General features: G+C 34.9%; 2 protein-coding genes across 7 annotated transcripts; one reads left to right on the forward strand and one right to left on the reverse strand.

Moving 5' to 3' along the window:
* Window positions 1-269: 269 nt before the first annotated feature.
* Window positions 270-5,556, reverse strand: LOC115456162. Of its 3 annotated transcripts, none has more exons than XR_003939856.2 (8): window positions 5,231-5,556; window positions 4,655-4,733; window positions 4,021-4,155; window positions 3,564-3,604; window positions 3,390-3,486; window positions 2,539-2,651; window positions 1,767-1,772; window positions 270-811 (listed from the first exon to the last, which is right to left on the reverse strand). XR_003939856.2 is itself a non-coding variant. In XM_030185102.2 (8 exons), exons 1-8 carry the CDS (start codon window positions 5,082-5,084, stop codon window positions 633-635), a joined length of 696 nt encoding a protein of 231 aa, XP_030040962.1. In that variant the 5' UTR covers window positions 5,085-5,139; the 3' UTR covers window positions 270-632. The 3 variants fall into 3 exon arrangements, 1 of the variants encoding a protein (XP_030040962.1); XR_003939855.2 differs by lacking the exon at window positions 5,231-5,556 and adding an exon at window positions 4,943-5,139; XM_030185102.2 differs by lacking the exon at window positions 5,231-5,556 and adding an exon at window positions 5,039-5,139.
* A 64-nt stretch (window positions 5,557-5,620) lies between these two features.
* On the forward strand, window positions 5,621-17,255 carry LOC115456161 (zinc finger protein 501). 4 transcript variants are annotated; one of them, XM_037444525.1, is made up of 4 exons: window positions 5,621-5,926; window positions 7,748-7,913; window positions 8,163-8,247; window positions 9,281-12,120. In XM_037444525.1, exons 1-4 carry the CDS (start codon window positions 5,760-5,762, stop codon window positions 10,822-10,824), a joined length of 1,962 nt encoding a protein of 653 aa, XP_037300422.1. In that variant the 5' UTR covers window positions 5,621-5,759; the 3' UTR covers window positions 10,825-12,120. The 4 variants fall into 4 exon arrangements, with proteins under 4 accessions (XP_037300422.1, XP_037300423.1, XP_037300424.1 ...); XM_037444526.1 differs by having other exon boundaries at window positions 7,763-7,913; window positions 9,281-12,118; XM_037444527.1 differs by lacking the exon at window positions 9,281-12,120 and adding an exon at window positions 12,129-17,255 and having other exon boundaries at window positions 5,624-5,926.
* The last annotated feature ends 294 nt before the right edge of the window (window positions 17,256-17,549 follow it).

The following is a 17,549-nucleotide window of genomic DNA, read 5'->3' on the forward strand; positions in this document are numbered from 1 at the left end:
TACAGGGGCAGAAATTCTCTATGACAAATACCTGGATTCCCCCAGGTTGTGAAATACGGAATTGCTAATTATTCGCTAAGGGTCAACATCGTCCTATTGTCATGGAGTATCACAGGCCCTGACGCAAACTGTTTAGGGATATGTTGTATGTTATTTACACGCTTTTGCGTTAATATATTAAATGTAAATTAAATAAATATATTAAACATTTTAATCAAAGTTGTTTTATTTCTGTTACTTTTCACTGTAATGTAGTGTACTTCCCTCATTCCATACACTAGGGATGCACTGGTCCGATGCGATGTTCCAGAAGATCGGAACGGGTGTCATCAAGTCCGATTTATCGCAAACATAAATCGGACATTTTATTTTCTAGCGGATCCATTTGATAGCTCCAATCGTAATCACATATCGAATTATGATAAACGAATATCAAATACTAACAAGATTAAATAAAAGTAAAGGTTTATGACTGTCGATATGTGTTTATAAATAATTTATTATTACTTCAAGTGTCATGTAGAAACAATAATAATTATCACATGTAAGGCATGCTGGATTTTCTTCATATAGTTTACTGATATGTCGATACAAAACACAATTTATAATACCCGAATGGCGCAACATCAAAACTAATTACTTTTGCCAGTTGTAGTCAAAAACAAAACTGGTACGGTAGTAGTCTTCGTTCGAAGGTACTCGTAGGGAGCCCAGCTAGTCTTCCGTTGCAAAATCAAGGTTGGATTTGTCGGGAACAACTTAAATGTCGATAATTCATCGCAGTATTTCTCTCTGTGTATTGGATACCACACTAAACAATGATAAATTAATATTAATTTTATTTAAAATCGTATGAAAAACGTAGTGGTTAAATTATTCACAAGATTTCTAAGAAAGGCTCTCTTTTGCACGTACATGGACAATTTCATTTTTATTAGTATACAATCAACCTTAAATGAATATATATAAGTACATACCTCAACAAGACGTTGTAAATTAGTAATGTTTAATAAATTCATATTTTGCTCTTTATTCGCTTATAGATTAATTTGAGCCTGACTATACTTATCGGCTTTCATATTGGATTCCTTTTTTTGTTATTAGTGCATTTATTAAATTATATTCACAAAGGAAACTTGAAATCATTATTTGATTTTTATATAAAAGATCCAATAATCATGCAAAACTTTATATGGTAACATTCCATTTTCAAATTATCGATATCAAGTGACGCAAACAACGACTAAGTATTTAAAAAAATGGAACATGGAAATAATATGTGGGAAATCCCATGGTAAGGAAATTTTTGAGAATTTCTATCGAACTCACTACTGTAAAGCACTCAAGATTTATATTAATCTTGGACCGTCTAGAAAAGACGCGCCATGTGGTTATTTCGTGAACAAAATATTGTCACTTTGTAATCATTACATTGAAAGTGCAATACATGGTATACTTACCGTATCGTGTTGTGGAGCCAGACATAAATAAATATTATACACCTGTCTGTTTTACGCACACCACAACTAATTTCAGAAATGTGCGCATGAGGATTTGCCTTTATACTTTAGCAGAAAGTAAAGATCATGCAGGGCGCATGTTTTATATATTTTCTAAAATTAATTTCTTAGAATGAATACAGTGCAGTTCAATCTCTTTATATCAATTCTCGATAGTGTACTATCTGTTAGCAATCATGTCTACCATCAGGCGAGGGCCTTTCTAGTTCTGTCGTTCAGTTGTATATATAAAAATATATTACTCACTCGGTCCTGTAAAAAAAAAAATGCAAAGTACTTATATTTTCATAAAGTAGAAACTGTGCAAGATTTTACTTAAAAATATGTAAGTAGTAACTAAAGGTTAAGGAACGAAGAGATGCAGTTTATTTTATTTATTTCACACTATGCTGCAGTGGTAATAGAGAGAGCAGTAAGTCAGAAAAGGTGGTTGTGGTCTATTACATGGTAAACTAAATTATCTTATCGTTCTTCCTAATGTGTATCAAACAAGAAAATGCATTTCTAATTTACATAGATGTATGAAACCTAGATAGAAAGAAAGTACGTTTACCCTACATTCCAAATCAGTAAATAACACATTTTGAGAACCTACCTTGCCTGTCAACTGATCACAATTTTACGCTCACATCCCTACAATCCTGAGGCCTAAACCAGTATAAGATACTTTTTTTTTATCACGTAGGCAAACAAAGTTGCACTTATGATACGTCAAAACAATTTACAGTGAAAACCGGTTATAGCGACATCGAAGGGATCACCGGATCTGGATGCTATATCCGATAGTCGTTATAAACGAAACGCTTTTTATATGTATTTGTTTAAAGATACCTTACTATTTCGTCGTTATAACCGATGCGTCGCTATAACCGGTGTCGTTACAACTGGTTTCTACTGTATAAGAATAATTATTATTATTTCTGAATAACACTCAAGACCACTTATATAACTACATTCAAACTATATATACAAAACAGTAATCAGTTAAGTAATTAAATAATGGTTATTCTTATCTTACGTTTCTCGGGTAATTTGCAGTTCTCTCGTTCTAATTCGCACATGTTTTTAAATGATTTGTACTCATTTTTCCATGTCATAGTGTTGTACCGCTGCGCGCACACCGCACCATAACTGAAATGAGACTTATTTATAACGTACTAGCTGACCCGACAGACGTTGTGACGTCTTAATTATGAATTTGCAGCGCGCATTCTGTCAATCGCTGACAGTTATTTCAAACAGTTGACAGTTATATAAAATTAATATTTTCGTTAAGGTTTCCAAATTTTTTTAATTTTCCGCGCACTTTTTTGATTTTTTTTCTTTCATAAGAACCTTCTCCGGACTATAACAAACACGACATAAAAAAAAATGCGAAATCGGTCCAGCCGTTCACGCGTGATGGCGTGACCAAGGGAAATAGGAATTCATTTTTATATATATGTATAGATTCTATGTTTATTTCTCTTCCACTAACCATGGACGTCTCCAGGCTGTGGACGGACTGTATTTTATATATCACTGTGTTGCAGCTATAATGTCAAAGTAACACTCACCCACAACATCACGCATTTATCCCCGAAGGGGTATGCAGAGGCGCAACCAGGGCATCCACTTTTCGCCAAGTTGTTCTGTCGCTTGATATTATAGGAGGCGAGCCTATCACTTTGTCCGACCCGGGATTCGAACCCAGGACCTCAGAGCGCTGTCGTACCGCGCGTGCAGTACAACTACGCCACCAAGGCAGTCAAATGTCAAAATCATAACATCCTCTGAGTAACATCCACATAGGAACATAATTAGTTAACAAGGTACTAAGTAACTACTTACTTATCAAGTAATTCTTAGGGATAGTTTAGTAATACTCACTTATCCTTATAAATATTTATACATAATAGATCGCAGTCCCGGTATATAGACATCGGCCATTTCCTAAATTTTTTTGCAGTAATTCCGGGTATTAATGCTGCAAAAACATGTGTATATATGGAATGAATAAAATAATTTATAAGGATTGCCACTCATTTTTTTTTGTTTACGTACTGGTCGTTGCAGGAGGGGTATCCCCTTTGCGCGTTGTAATCCTAAAAATGAGGCAGAATAAAGTTTTTTTTTAATAGATATTAATATATTTGGTTTCGATGATCTGAAAACCTCTTTGGAACATTTTGTCACTATGAAGAAGTAACCCTAGAAACAGCCTCAGCTATATATCACATGTATATATATATAAAACGTAATGATTATATTATCTTTGATATATCATTGTAGTTTCGGCCATGGCTATTCGCGCGCTCTAGTTAAACATTTTTATGGCTTTTTTCTGAAGGTCCCTACTGTATTTTTGATCATAAAAGCATTATGCTGGTGATGACGTTCCAGTCAGAGCCACAAATTTGCACTTCGTATTTGTTCTAATGCCGTTATTGCCAATATCTAGATATAACATACAGCCCAGGACAAAATGCACAATGTTTTAACTTTTAGAACTTCTACTAACCTCAAAAACACCCATTCTCCACTCTGCCAGTATGGGTCATAGTAAGTTTCAATTTTTCCATGATGAGCGAACTTTCCTAATTCTTTCTGCAGTTTTTCAAGAGGATCCTCGTTAATTCTTCGAATTGGTTTTGAACTGGTAAATAGAGTACGTTTTATACGTATCCAAATATATAGAGCGATAGAAAGATGTGGAGTTGGTGCTTCAACGCTTCTATCAATTTTACTATATTTGATGTGATGGTGGTAAGCTGATCATATCGGGTCAAATGCAAATTCCGTGCTGCTTACAAAACAATCTACTGCAAGATAAAAATAAATACAAACGCGCTAGGAAGGTTCAAGATACAGATAGGAAATACGTAAGTATGTTTAGGACCGTATAATATCTTTCCACTGACAACCCTGTAACTCGTTACTAGGTAAGTTTGTGTGCATTGGCCATATTTCGTCAACTTTGGAATACATATTACATACTTAAACAAAAAAAAACAGTACAATCGTCAATAAATTGCCGTCTCGTTAGTCGAGAACCTGCGTCGACAATCTCACTGCTACTTTTAAGTTATAATTAATGGAAATATACCTATTAAATCAATTAGAGTTAAAACGATGACTAAAAATAATAAACTTACTTATTATTTTGTCCATGTTTGATTGTATAGTTTGTGAAATTTCTTTTCCGCGTTTGATTTCCGTGCGCAGTCGCTTCCCCTGCAAAATTTGCGGAGTTTACTTAGCTACATAATGATATTACGATTTATTTTTAGTTTCGATCAGGACAGGCCGTCGGTCTTATTGGTGCGATAAATCACGTACGTCGAGGAAAACGTTTTCGACAAAGACTAGCGTAACCCTCCCTTACCCATTAAATTTTCTTTCAGTACCCTTGGGGTTGATGTAATTCTGTATGTAGTACTTACCTACATAAATGTAATTCTATATAAGTTTAAGTACATCTATCTATCATGTACGTCTATATTTTCAGTCCTTTCACTTAGTTTAGTGTTATAACTTACTTAGAATTATTAATAAAACTATGCATCTAATGCTATTTATGTGCATAACAAAACTTCTAGTGTTTATTATTATCCTTTACACACTGACTAACTTTATAACATTTGTGAATTACACGCAAGACTTGAGAAGTTGATTATAATTAAACGCAAATTAAAATCATAATAATTTCTATTCTTTTGTTATATACTAACCAGAAATGGCTGGATAAACAGTACAGTAGCAATACCACCCATTTGAACTTACAGATGTTTATAGCCAGTGGATATCTAATTACACTGGCTCAAAGCTCAGGTATAACTACTTCTTGTGGTACCTGGCTATATTTTTCCTCTATGTAGGTTTCACTCAACAAAATAAGGTATAGGCAAGTTGGTAGTTAGCGCTTGGCACGGTATGTTATAGCGGTCATTATGACATGGATAAATTATTTAAATCTTTTATATTTTATGTTTAATGTCAGTTAATATACCATTGAATAACGTATAAGTCGAGAAGATAAATACTAGTAATAAATAACTATAGCACACTTATACAGATTTAAGTTTTCCTTCAGTGAAAACATCGATTATTAAAAACTCAAAATAAAATATATTTTTATCTGACAACACAGTTCTAAGCTGTCAACCAGTGTAGCGGTATTGGGAGTATTGCATAAAAATCGTCAAATATTAATGAGATTATGCAGTTCCCGGCATAGAATTTTAACTATAAATTAGAGAAATGTCCACCGAATACGATCAGCATATAAAAATCAAGCTCGAGCCTGAGACGGACCATCAATTGGACTCTGAAAATGGAATCACACAATCTGCGGACGACATCGTCAATCAAAAGCCCGAATTTGTTAATATCAAGATGGAAATAGATATTGAAAACAATGTATCCAAGTAAGCAGTGTATTTGTAATATCATAGTACCTTAGGCTCTCTCTGCGATCAGTGGATAAGTAAATATTTCAGAAAGTAGTTCACCTACTTTTACCTGTTTATACGGTACGTTAGCATTAAGAATAGATATTATAAATATTTCGTTTATTAAAATTTGCGCGATTTGATAAATAATTATTTTTGATGATTATAATATTGTAATGAACAAAAGGTTTATACCTTTATAAATAAAATTATAACTGGTCGTACCTATACATTATAGATTTGAAAATAAAATATTCAAAGCTATTATAAAATAAAATTTTATTTGGGTCTTTAAACGCATATACATATATATATATATATATATATATATATATACCTAAAAATGATAATTTATATTTATTCAAAAAAGCATAATGTTCATAAAAGAAAAATGTGGTTAATATAAATTATTTAACAGTTTATGTTTGGTTTCAATTGGCTGAGATGTGAGTGTAATATGAAGTTAAAAATGAAATCCCTGGTTTCACATATCTCATATTTAAATAAACCAGTCATTCATACTACCAACGCCTCATAAGTGCAGCCCTAATTAATATTCTATGTTTAGAGAGTGATATCTATTAAAAGGCCATCTGAATTTGAATGAATGAATTTGCTACTAGATCAAAATTATTGAGTCGAAAACAATGGTTGGCTTTTAATTATTAGATGATGTGACTGTGTTAGTGTTAAATGATTATATCATTAAACAATTTATCATAGTATGTTGCATATTCAATTGGGCGAGTTACTTGCTACATTAGACAAGGCCTATACATCTGGAATAATATAATAATAATAATAATAATATCAGCCCTGTATTATATACTTGCCCACTGCTGAGCACGGGCCTCCTCTACTACTGAGAGGGATTAGGCCTTAGTCCACCACGCTGGCCTAGTGCGGATTAGTAGACTTCACACACCTTCGAAATTCCTATAAAAAAATTGTCAGATGTGCAGGTTTCCTCACGATGTTTTCCTTCACCATTAAAGCGAACGATAAATTCACAAAGAATACACACATGATTTTTAGAAAAGTTAGAGGTGTCTGCCCTTGGGGTATGAACCTGCAGACATTCGTTTTGACAGTCCGTTCCACACCCAACTAGACTATCGCCGCTTACTCTGGAATAATATTCTGACTTCAAAATCTATATCTAGAATGCTCTGAAATTCAATTTGTGTACTATCTCACACATCTGCTAGTGATGAATTATTCAGATTGATCTGAATTAATATTGGTGAGTATTCTGAATTTAAACTAATTTAAATCCAGAATTCATTCTGTTTCAATTTGTTTAGGGAACAAATTTTAGCAACGCCCTAAATAGTATAGTTACAAAAATGTAATCATGAGCTTAGGAGGTGCTCAAAGGCTGTACATAAACATGCCCAGGGCGCCCAAGTGGCTAAGACCGGCAATTGTACATTCTGTAGGCTTATTATGCAGAAAAGTCAATATCAGTATTTTTATGCTATAACAGGATGACAAAGTCGCAAGTCAATTCAGAAATAAAGAAAATACTGAATAAAAGAAATTAATTTTCTTGTATTCATCTGAAAACACTACATTGATCCCAGAAAGTGAGGCTAGGATGATAGTTACTGGACAAATAAACTATTACAAAGGCTAAAATCTCATAGTGGTTCTATTTTGCATCCAATAAAAAAACCTACAAATCTGTGACATATCCACTGCTATCAATGTTGCTCCTTTATATTAAATAAATATGGTGGATCCACTAAGACAATATATCCCTGAGATACAAGCTTGATGATTTCCTATATTTGACAGGTTAATTTGTTGCAGTATCAAGCAAGAATTCAAGCAGCCTCCGTGTCCTGACAGTACGAGTGCGCCCAGCTCTCCTGCCCCAGGGACCATGGTTAAAATGGAGTATGAAGACCCAATAGATTCTATGAACAACGAAGTGTATTATACCAATGAGGAGAATCTTAATGTAATTAGAAAACTTACATTTAATTTCAACACAACTCATATACAATGTATACAAAGTATTGTTCTTCTTGTAATATAAGTGTCGTTCTTTGTAATGAAAGTAACGAAAATTATAATAGATTAAAATCACAAAAAAACGTAATTGTCATTCAGCAAACCTTTATTTACACCGTAAACAGATTGCACATTTGTTTTAGGGTTTTTTTTTTAAATCCCGTTGCTACGTAGCTAATTATTGCATTCCTTCCAGGACCAACACCAGGAGACGTACAATAGTTCATATTTGGTACCAGCTATGATGCAGCCCAATACATCGCAATGTTATTTTGACAATGGTAAGGACAAAAAATTAAAATACCCAGTCTCATCTATATGAGATTACTATTATTATTCTTATTGATACTATTATTATTCCCACATCTTCTATCATATTAAATAAGATAAATTGTAACCCAGGTTGGATATCGGGTATCGTAAACGAGCTTTATAATGCTTTACGCCAAACTTTGTGACACCTCCAATTTTCAGAAAATAATCTGAATTTATTATCTGTGTTTGAATTTTTTTTAACCCACCTCATCAGTCCCCCGTCCGTCCGTGCAGACATAAATATACCAACAACCGATGACCAAGGATTATGATACGTTTAGGATATTTTAGTAACAAATTATGGTTTTATAGTCTATGGTATTTTTATCTGTGATGAATTTATCGAGAACATAGATTTATAATAAACAAGATGGAACCGTCACGAATATCAGCGCTGAGAAACTAGGTAGTGATTTAGGCACCTTTATTTGTTACTTTGCGCGTGCGCATTATTTTAAATTTGTCAAGCTGGTTTTGATGGGCAAAGTTACCTCATTTTAAACACCCTGTTTTTATCGGACGCGGCTCTTCAATAGAACGAATTACTCTCGCGGGCGATGGATAGTTGAACGATGTTATACCTATTTCATACATAATATCAGAAATGGGCTTACCAAAAAAAAACACATTTTTTAATACCTCATAATCAGCTTATTTTTCTTTCATTATACTACTGTAACTGTACTATTTCTCGTGTCTTAAATTTCTGAGAAAAGCGGATTAATTCATATTATTTTTGTCGAACCTTTAAAACTACATAGAGGGGAAACTTTGTGACAAATGTTTTATGCCGCCAAGATAGTCCCAAATGATCGAGAAAAGTAGAACTTGTTCAATGTAATCTAATTAGCTTTGTTTGGTTATATATATTTAAAAGACCGAAAATCTGGCGATTCTACTTGTCAATTTGTTGCAAAGTTGGCCCCTGAGATTGAAAATTATAATACATATAAACGGAGCAAGTGTGTCGCAAAGTTACACAACGTTTCTTGTTCTCAGGAAAAATTCCTCTGAACAAACCTTGTGCGTACAAAAAAAAGATTGGTAGGCGCATGTATCAAAATTACACCGAAGAAAAATTGCAGAAAGCAATCAAGGATATTCAAGAAAATAGAATATCTCTCAGAGATGCGCAAGTGAAGTACAATATCCATCGAAACACTCTTCACAACAAGATCAAAGGGAAACACTCCGGTGCTAAACCGGGACGACCCACCATTTTTTCACCAGAAGAAGAAAATGAACTTGTAGAACACGCAGTTACTGTATCAAGTTATGGTTTTCCTGTAACCCGTTATGATTTAAGAAGCATCGCACAAACATACCTTAAGAAATTAGGCAGAAATGTCTCTCATTTCAAAGAAAATTTGCCAGGTACCGATTGGGTCAACAAGTTTATTAAAAGGCACAAGTCAGTGCTGTCACACCGAATTGCTAAGAAAAATAACGTTCGTCCTGCCACAGATGCTGGTGTGGCCAATAATTTCTTTGACCACTTAGTAAAAGAGCTAAAAGACGTGCCTGCTGCTAATATTTGGAATTATGACGAGATCAATTTGGTAGACGACCCCGGCTTAAAAAAAGTTATAACTAGGCGAAACTGTAAATATCCTGAAGTAATTAAAAATTCAACAAAAGGATGCGTGTCCATCATGATTGCCGGTAATGCAGCAGGAGATATTATCCCAATGTATGTCAATTACAAATCACAGAAACTTCAGCAAACTTGGACCACGGGAGGCCCTGAAGGGGCTCGCTATAACTGCAGTAAGTCTAGTTGGTTTGACACACAAGGTTTCGAGGATTGGTTTATGCATTTAATGCTTCCAGTTTTAAAGAAGCAAGTTGGTAAAAAAGTATTAATCGGAGATAACTTTAGTTCTCATTTGAACTTTGAAGTTGTAAAAGCTTGCGAAGATAACAACAGCTCTTTCGTGTGTCTGCCAACTAAAGCTGGACATCTCTGCCAACCTCTTGATTTTGCGTACTATGGACCGATGATAGTCAGTTGGCGGAATATTTTATCAGAATGGAAAGATACTAGCCGCGGCAGCCGGTTTTCCACAATACCAAAGGTTCATTTTCCAAGACTCCTCAAAAAGTTATTTGAAGTGTTAGAACCGAACAGAGAAAATTTAATATCAGGTTTTCGCGAATGCGGGATATCACCCATTGACAGAACAATAATTTTGGGTCATAAAAGCACTCTGAAAACCATAACAAAAGAAGCTGACAGGGAACATATTTCTGCAGATTTAGAAGTCGGAGAGCAGTCTCCAACAGCAATTAAAAGAGCCGGTTCTTTCAGTGCGAAGAATTCAGAGGAGAAACACCAAAGTCTTCCGGTTGTCAGGAGTCATTCTCCTTCTGAAACCGAGGATAATTTTTCTCTCAGAGATATCAGCGGTAACACATATAATGAGAATATGGCCCCATATAAGCTTAAATCAAGTAAACTCAGAGATATGTTGAATGACATTGATAGCTCAAGTGACGAAGACTCAAATACATACAAAGAAAAGGATTACGTAATTGTTGATTAATATCTCTCCGGCCTAACTTCCATTGACAAAACCACTTATTTAATCACCACTATAATAAAGGACAACAAATATTGGAAGTGGCGTAAAAAAGAAATATGGTACCACGATAACAAGGTGGTCAAAAAAATCGCGAAACCCAAATTGATGAGAAAGGGACATTATGACGTTCCAGAGTACCAAGATTTATCAGATACTGTTTAAATATATGTCATAATATTTACATAATAAATATCTTCTAAATACGCTATAGTTTTTCATGTTATTATCTATTTTAGTTTTTTTTATAACTAGATACCATGTTTTTATTGAACTATAAAGTGTTCCAGTGTCCATTATAGGGGCCTTTTTGTGCTTGGCTTTGTTTGGAATAGAGTTCAAAAGTATCTGGGATAATTTTGGTGCACACTTTGGAAGGTTGTAATGTAGAATAAATTCAGTTTTGGTTAAGATAACATACCTAATAGATCCAGAATAACATCTATACTATTATACAAAGTTGAAGAGTCTTTTTGTTTGTTTGAACGCGCTAATCTCAGGAACTACTGGTTCGGATTGAAAAAATATTTAAGTCTTGGATAGCCCATTTATCGAGAAAGGCTGTAAAGGCCAGCGAATACTAACGGAATGGATTCCGCGAAGAAAAAATGACTGTTGCTTGTTGATTCGGAATCGCAGAAACGAACCCGGAAGCAGGTATGGGGACGAATTTGGGAGAATCTTTTTTAACGAATTTACTGAAAGAGAACCATTATTACGTGTTATTTTGCAAAATAATGAAAACTTTGTTCCTACATTCGAATATTAAGACCTAAATTTTCCGACTGCCGGATCTGGAGCAAAAATACTTACGATAATACACATTTGTGATAATCAATTTAAATTCAATACAAAAGTGTACAAAATGACGTCGATGAAGCGAAGATGTTGTTCACATTCGGCGAGTTTGTGCGTCCCCGCTCCGCTATGAATTCGCTCACAATGATAGGACCCTAAAATAATACTATTTCGTGTATAAATCATTAGCTGCTACATTTAAATTCCATCGATGGGTGAGGACAATTGCGCCTATTTCGGTCTTTTATTTGCAAAACAAACTTTTAAAGCTGTCACAAAGTTACCTCAGATTACATGGTTTGTAAATTGGAAATTGTGGTCGTAATTATTGGGTTACGGTTTCAAATTAATTAAGATTGAATAAGATTTCTGAGTAATTGTACTTTTTCTAAAAAAATTAATTAGTTATATTTTTTTTGACTATAACATCGATCAGTTAGGACATATCAGACTTGTTTATTTATTTACAGAAGCAGCTCTACTAGCCGAAGCCGAAAGGTCTACCACCTGTCCGATATGTCAAAAGACTTTCGCGAACCAGGGCAACGTCCGCCGCCACCTCCTACTCCACGCGAGAGTGAAACACAAATGCGGGCTCTGCGACAAACAGTTCCTCCAAGAAGACCAGCTGCAGCGCCACCTGGCGCGGCACGGGAGAAGCACCGACCGCGAGTGCGGCGAGTGTGGGAAAACGTTCAAAACACCATCCAAATTAAAACAACATTTACGCTCTCACATAAAAGAGAAAACATTTTTTTGTACTCAATGCCATAGGTATTTTAGCACCGAGCAAAGTTTGGTGCGGCACCAGGGCAGGAGTAGATGCAAACGCCCCATAGACGTGCCACTGTCCTGTAACGTGTGTTTGAAAACTTTTGAAAAAGAGTTTTTATTGAAAAGTCATTTGCGAAGGCATGACAGCGTGCGGCCCTTCGCTTGTGATATTTGCGGCATGAGTTTCAAATATAAAAGTACGATCGTGAGACACATAAAGTGGCATAACGGGGACAAGCCATATTCGTGTAAAGTGTGCAAAAAGTCGTTCACGCAAGCTGGTCTTTTGAAGCCTCACATGCGCGTACACACCGGCGAAAGGCCGTACCAATGTCATATTTGTCTTAAAAGTTTTTCGTATAAACATAACATGTTGCGACACGCAGCCAGACACAACAAAGTCAAGCGGCTGGTCTGTGAGATTTGTCATAAGAAATTTCCGAGGGAGAGCCGCTTGATATACCACATGAGGATACATTTGGATGAGAAAAGATTTTTCTCTTGCTTCGTTTGTCCGAAAAAGTTTTCGCACAGACAAAACGTGCTTCGGCATTACATGAGGAAGCACCCCGGGCATACTTACGACGGCACTGACACTGACGCCAAGGTAGCGTTACGACTCTGGGATAAAGCGAAGAACACCTTCGTGACGGAACCCGAAGAGATTTTGAGTTAAGTCGCGAGATCATAGATTTTTATTGTTCGTGTATCTTCGATATTGAAATTAAATTTTCGGATTCTATCGCGGTTTTTTGTAATTTGTTTTTCGAAGACTTTGCAGCCTTCATGGTCACGGGCGGGACTGAGGTGTTGTTCATCCGTAAAGTCAAAGTTACAATATCTAGAATATCCAATAATAGAATCCGAAAATTAGTTTAATTTCAATGTCTAACTTTCGCGTAAACATAAGAAATTATCGTGTATCTTCTATGTTAGTGATAAATCATTTACCGTTGGACTTCGCTTATCCAGTTTACAGTTAGATACGGAGTATCACAAAACTGCCAATAATATAGAAAGGATAAAATTATTCCCTATGTACTTATCTCTAGTGGCAGCTCACTCGGGCTGTGAACCGTAAGAAACGGGTTCGATTCTCAAGTTGGGTAACTAAAAAGTAGAGGTGATTAGATTTCGTGGTTGATGAGACTAATATATCATGGGATAAATATTCGGGCAAACTGCGTGAGTTTAATATATAAATTTATGTCTATACAAGGTACTAAAGTTAATTTTCAAACTTTGGTTTTTGCCTCTCTATAACAGTTTCAGTGTTTGAAAATAGTATATTTGTTGAGATGATATTCGATTTATAGTAATGAGATCTTATTTTAAATAGATTATTTTTTAATTTTTTAGTACATCAAAATCGGACATCGTTTGAGTTAGGTGGCATTAAGATTTTCTAACTCTCCAGTTTTGATTAAACTGCAGTATCTCACTCCGCAATAGTCTCATCGCTTGACGCGCCACCGAGGCTGTCATAGGTTGCTTATATAATGCCGGCGCCACACATAGCAAAAACATTTGAACATTTATTTGAACACTTGTATGAAGTCATGTGTGGCACGGGTATTTGCGTATTTGTGCAAAGTTTGTATAAATGTTTGCGTATTTGCCATTCGGTATCGGTTTACCGACCAAACATTAAAGCGTTCAAAGTTATCGAGTTGCTTGAAGGAGAACCGATTATATGGAAACCTAAAAGTAAAAGCCATAAAAATTCAAATTTGGTCAGTGTAACTGTGTTTAAATGTGTGGCAAAGTCTTTGTTCAAATATTTGTCTGTGTCGCGCCGGCATAAAGTAGGTAGCTATGTATACCGGTTTGTACCTTTAGATCTCGTAAAAAAAATTATCGATATGTAAAATTAACGGTAAATTGCAATACTATATATAGGATATATGATGATAAAAATGTAAATTCGTGTTATTAGTCAAAATTTTAAAATAATACTCCATAATAATCCTAATTATGAAAATCACACCTACAAGGTTGCAAAGCATCGCGCAATTGGAACATTCCTGTTGCACCGTTGTATTCCCATTTGGGAGGGCGTCATAGTGAAAATTCTCGTTCACGACTGGGCACAATTACTACTTGTTGAATGCTGGAGTGGGGGTGGGGGGTTCAATTCTTGTGCCTTCGGTCTTCACCCCGAATGCTAGCCTACATACGTGGAGACATTTGTCGCGGCCCTAGTCACACAGTTAAGTGTGTACCTTGTGATTGGAAATTCACATTGAGGCCTATAATGGCCTCCGCCCGTACATAAGAAAAAAATATATTTAAAATTAATATGCAGTGCAATAGGGACTTTGTAACTGAAGGTTCTGAATTAGAGTTTTGAGTTATATTTAAATTCAAGATCAATATCGACAAGGAACTTGCTTTTACAGAGTACATTCAATTATCTTAAAAAAATGCGGTTTCTAGTCTATAAAAAAATATCCGTCAATACTTCTAGTCATGGCAGGGCTTAGAAAGAGACTTTCCCGCCCTCACACCCACCACTACAACTCCTGTAAGCCAGGATCAGCAGTGGCACGCATTTTATGACACCGAGCAGTGAAGCTCGGCGAGTCTCAGGGAAAACTAATATGTCATTATCCCGCAACGAAATTAATCAAATAGAAAGATAGGGAGGAGTTGGAAATATTAATTGTCCACTTCCCTCCAGGGCTTAGAAAGTGGAGCATTTTGAGAGAAACAATAGTTAATTCTTATATAATCGTTATCGTTTACCCTTTATCTGATAATAAATACTTCCCTTCCACCAAAATTAAGAATACTTTGCTAAAGACAGCAAAAGTTTACAAGCTGCAGCAGCAGAAAATAAGACAGCATTGCTTTTTTTTTTTCAACTTGTATTAAGAAAATTGTACGTTGCCACTCGGGGTTGATAATATTAATATGCAACTGCCGTTGCCTGTGGGAATCGGGACCATTACGTATACAGCTGATCTGGTATCAGTAGACACGTGTTTTTAATATACTGGTTTCAGATTATGTAAACGGATCGATTAAAAAATGTTTGGTAACTTTGTACCAAAGTTACAACTTACAGGTTGAACTAATGCCAGATTGACTGTGTAGATCAGACACTTAAAAAATTCCTTCGTCTAAAATAAAAGTGCTAAAGAGGCAAGTCAAGTGACGTAAAGCCGACAGTACACGTTGGACGTTGCCAAGTGAAAGCCAATACCAACGTAGACTATGGCATAATATTGGCTTAGCCTTGCCATCGCTAGACATGGATTGCGTAGTTGGAAAAGTAAAAGCAAGCGCTAAGGAGTTATGGCACACAACTCGCAGTTGCTAGCGATCACTTTTCTTACTTTGGAGCCGTGTTGGTTTTTTTGCACAATTCAAAAGCCTGCGCAGTCATTCGTGTTTTAATTTATTCATATTATGAACACTCATTAAATTTGTTTCTATACACATTCAAAACTGTAAACGCTCAACGTGTGGACAACTACACAAAAGCCTATATTAATTGCTTGCATTGGTTTTCTTCAAACTTGAACGTCTATAGGTGCGGTTCATACATGGTCTTAGCTAGTTTACGCCTCGCTCGCGTTGGCCTAATCTCGACCAACATGTATTACTGACTTTAGATGAAGACCGTTTTTTAATTTTTACTTTTCTGTTACTAATATTATAAACCCAAGTTTGTGAAAATGTTTTTATGTTTGTTAAAAAGAAACACAGAAAAAAGAACGGATTTGCTTAATATGGCGCTGGCGTCGTATTGTTTTAGGAATTATTGAAGCTGGGAATGCTTTGAAATAAAACTCTTTTACGGATTTTATCGCGGTAAAATAGTTGTTATTTCAATATTTGCGTAAACATAAGAAATCATCAGGAAATGCCTTCAATGCGGAGAAATTCGCGAACAATAACTAGGACTACATAATTTTGACTGTCAAAGTTACTTTACTGCAAGGTTAAGATGAAAGATCCCACAATATTCCTATTCACAAAAAATTTCAATTTTACATGTATGCGATTAAAAAAAATTACCTATTGACTATAACATCCAATATCCAGCCTATAATAAAAACTTGATAAGATCGTTTCTGGACTCGCGGTTTCTAAATAACGTTTATAAAGCACACTAGATGTAAAGTATCTTATTATAACGCAATGTTATTACCTATAATATTAAATGAAATATTGGAAGATGTGTAAAATATTACTTACCATTTATCTTCCAGGCTGTCTCGAAGAATAATCTCGGAATAAATATACCTTCATATTTATTTAAATTATGATTAGAAATTAGGCTATATGGCACTGACCATTGCCATTTCGTAATGAAAAAAAAACGACAGAAATTAGCATTCAATAAAATATCTATAGACGACTTCTGTTGATTTTTAATTTCCAAATAAATCCCAATAATTATCTTGGAACGAATAATTTGTTTATCAATCACTATTGGCGGGAATTTAACAGTACATGTAGCTGTATACTTCAGTAGGTACTTACTACTTAGTTCATATAAATGTTTTGTGAAAATAATTATTATTGTTATGGGTTGTGCAATTCTCTTCAAAATTATAAATAGCCTTTTGGAAAAATATTAAAATAATGAATATAACGTGGCTGTATACCTATGTTTCTTTTGCCAAATCGAAATATTGTAATTTTAAAATATAAAGCTTTGATCAACAATAAAATCGAAGGTTTGCGAGTTTATGCTTTCCCTGCTAGCTCCTCTAGGGACATGGCATGTTACGTTTTTGTTATTGTAGTTATATTTATTGTTTATGTAATATAAGATATGGATTTCTAAATCTCTATTAAATTATTAAGCGATTTATTCGTCTTTTATTGTTTGCTTTATTAAGGTCATTTTTCTACCTAGTTAAAAATATTCTTTGGAAGACGATACGTCAGTACACCTATTGCGAATTCCATTCTCATAAATTATTGAAGCTCAGAAAAAAAATACGTCGGGTAGTAAGGATAGTAGCAGTATAAATCAAGTAGATGAAAAATTTTAATAACATCCAAACCAAAAACCCCACAAAGTAAAAAATAAAGTCGAGAGACCGAACTCAGAAGCGGGAGATGAAAATTCCTCCTTTAGCGATATAGAAGCGGTTTTCTGC

Source organism: Manduca sexta, chromosome 28 (assembly GCF_014839805.1).
Source record: "Manduca sexta isolate Smith_Timp_Sample1 chromosome 28, JHU_Msex_v1.0, whole genome shotgun sequence".
Lineage (NCBI taxonomy): Eukaryota > Metazoa > Arthropoda > Insecta > Lepidoptera > Sphingidae > Manduca > Manduca sexta.

What these genes read in the sequence shown, in the direction of transcription:
- LOC115456162 (XM_030185102.2), bottom strand. Translation starts at nt 5,084, where the DNA reads ATGCACATAAATAGCATTAGATGCATAGTTTTATTAATAATTCTAA. An exon ending in AGTTTTATTAATAATTCTAA is followed by an intron (nt 4,734 to 5,038) that starts GTAAGTTATAAC and finishes CAAATTTTGCAG; the next exon opens with GGGAAGCGACTGCGCACGGA. An exon ending in AAACATGGACAAAATAATAA is followed by an intron (nt 4,156 to 4,654) that starts GTAAGTTTATTA and finishes TCTATTTACCAG; the next exon opens with TTCAAAACCAATTCGAAGAA.
- LOC115456161 (XM_037444525.1), top strand. Translation starts at nt 5,760, where the DNA reads ATGTCCACCGAATACGATCAGCATATAAAAATCAAGCTCGAGCCTGAG. An exon ending in ATTGAAAACAATGTATCCAA is followed by an intron (nt 5,927 to 7,747) that starts GTAAGCAGTGTA and finishes TATATTTGACAG; the next exon opens with GTTAATTTGTTGCAGTATCA. An exon ending in CCAATGAGGAGAATCTTAAT is followed by an intron (nt 7,914 to 8,162) that starts GTAATTAGAAAA and finishes CATTCCTTCCAG; the next exon opens with GACCAACACCAGGAGACGTA.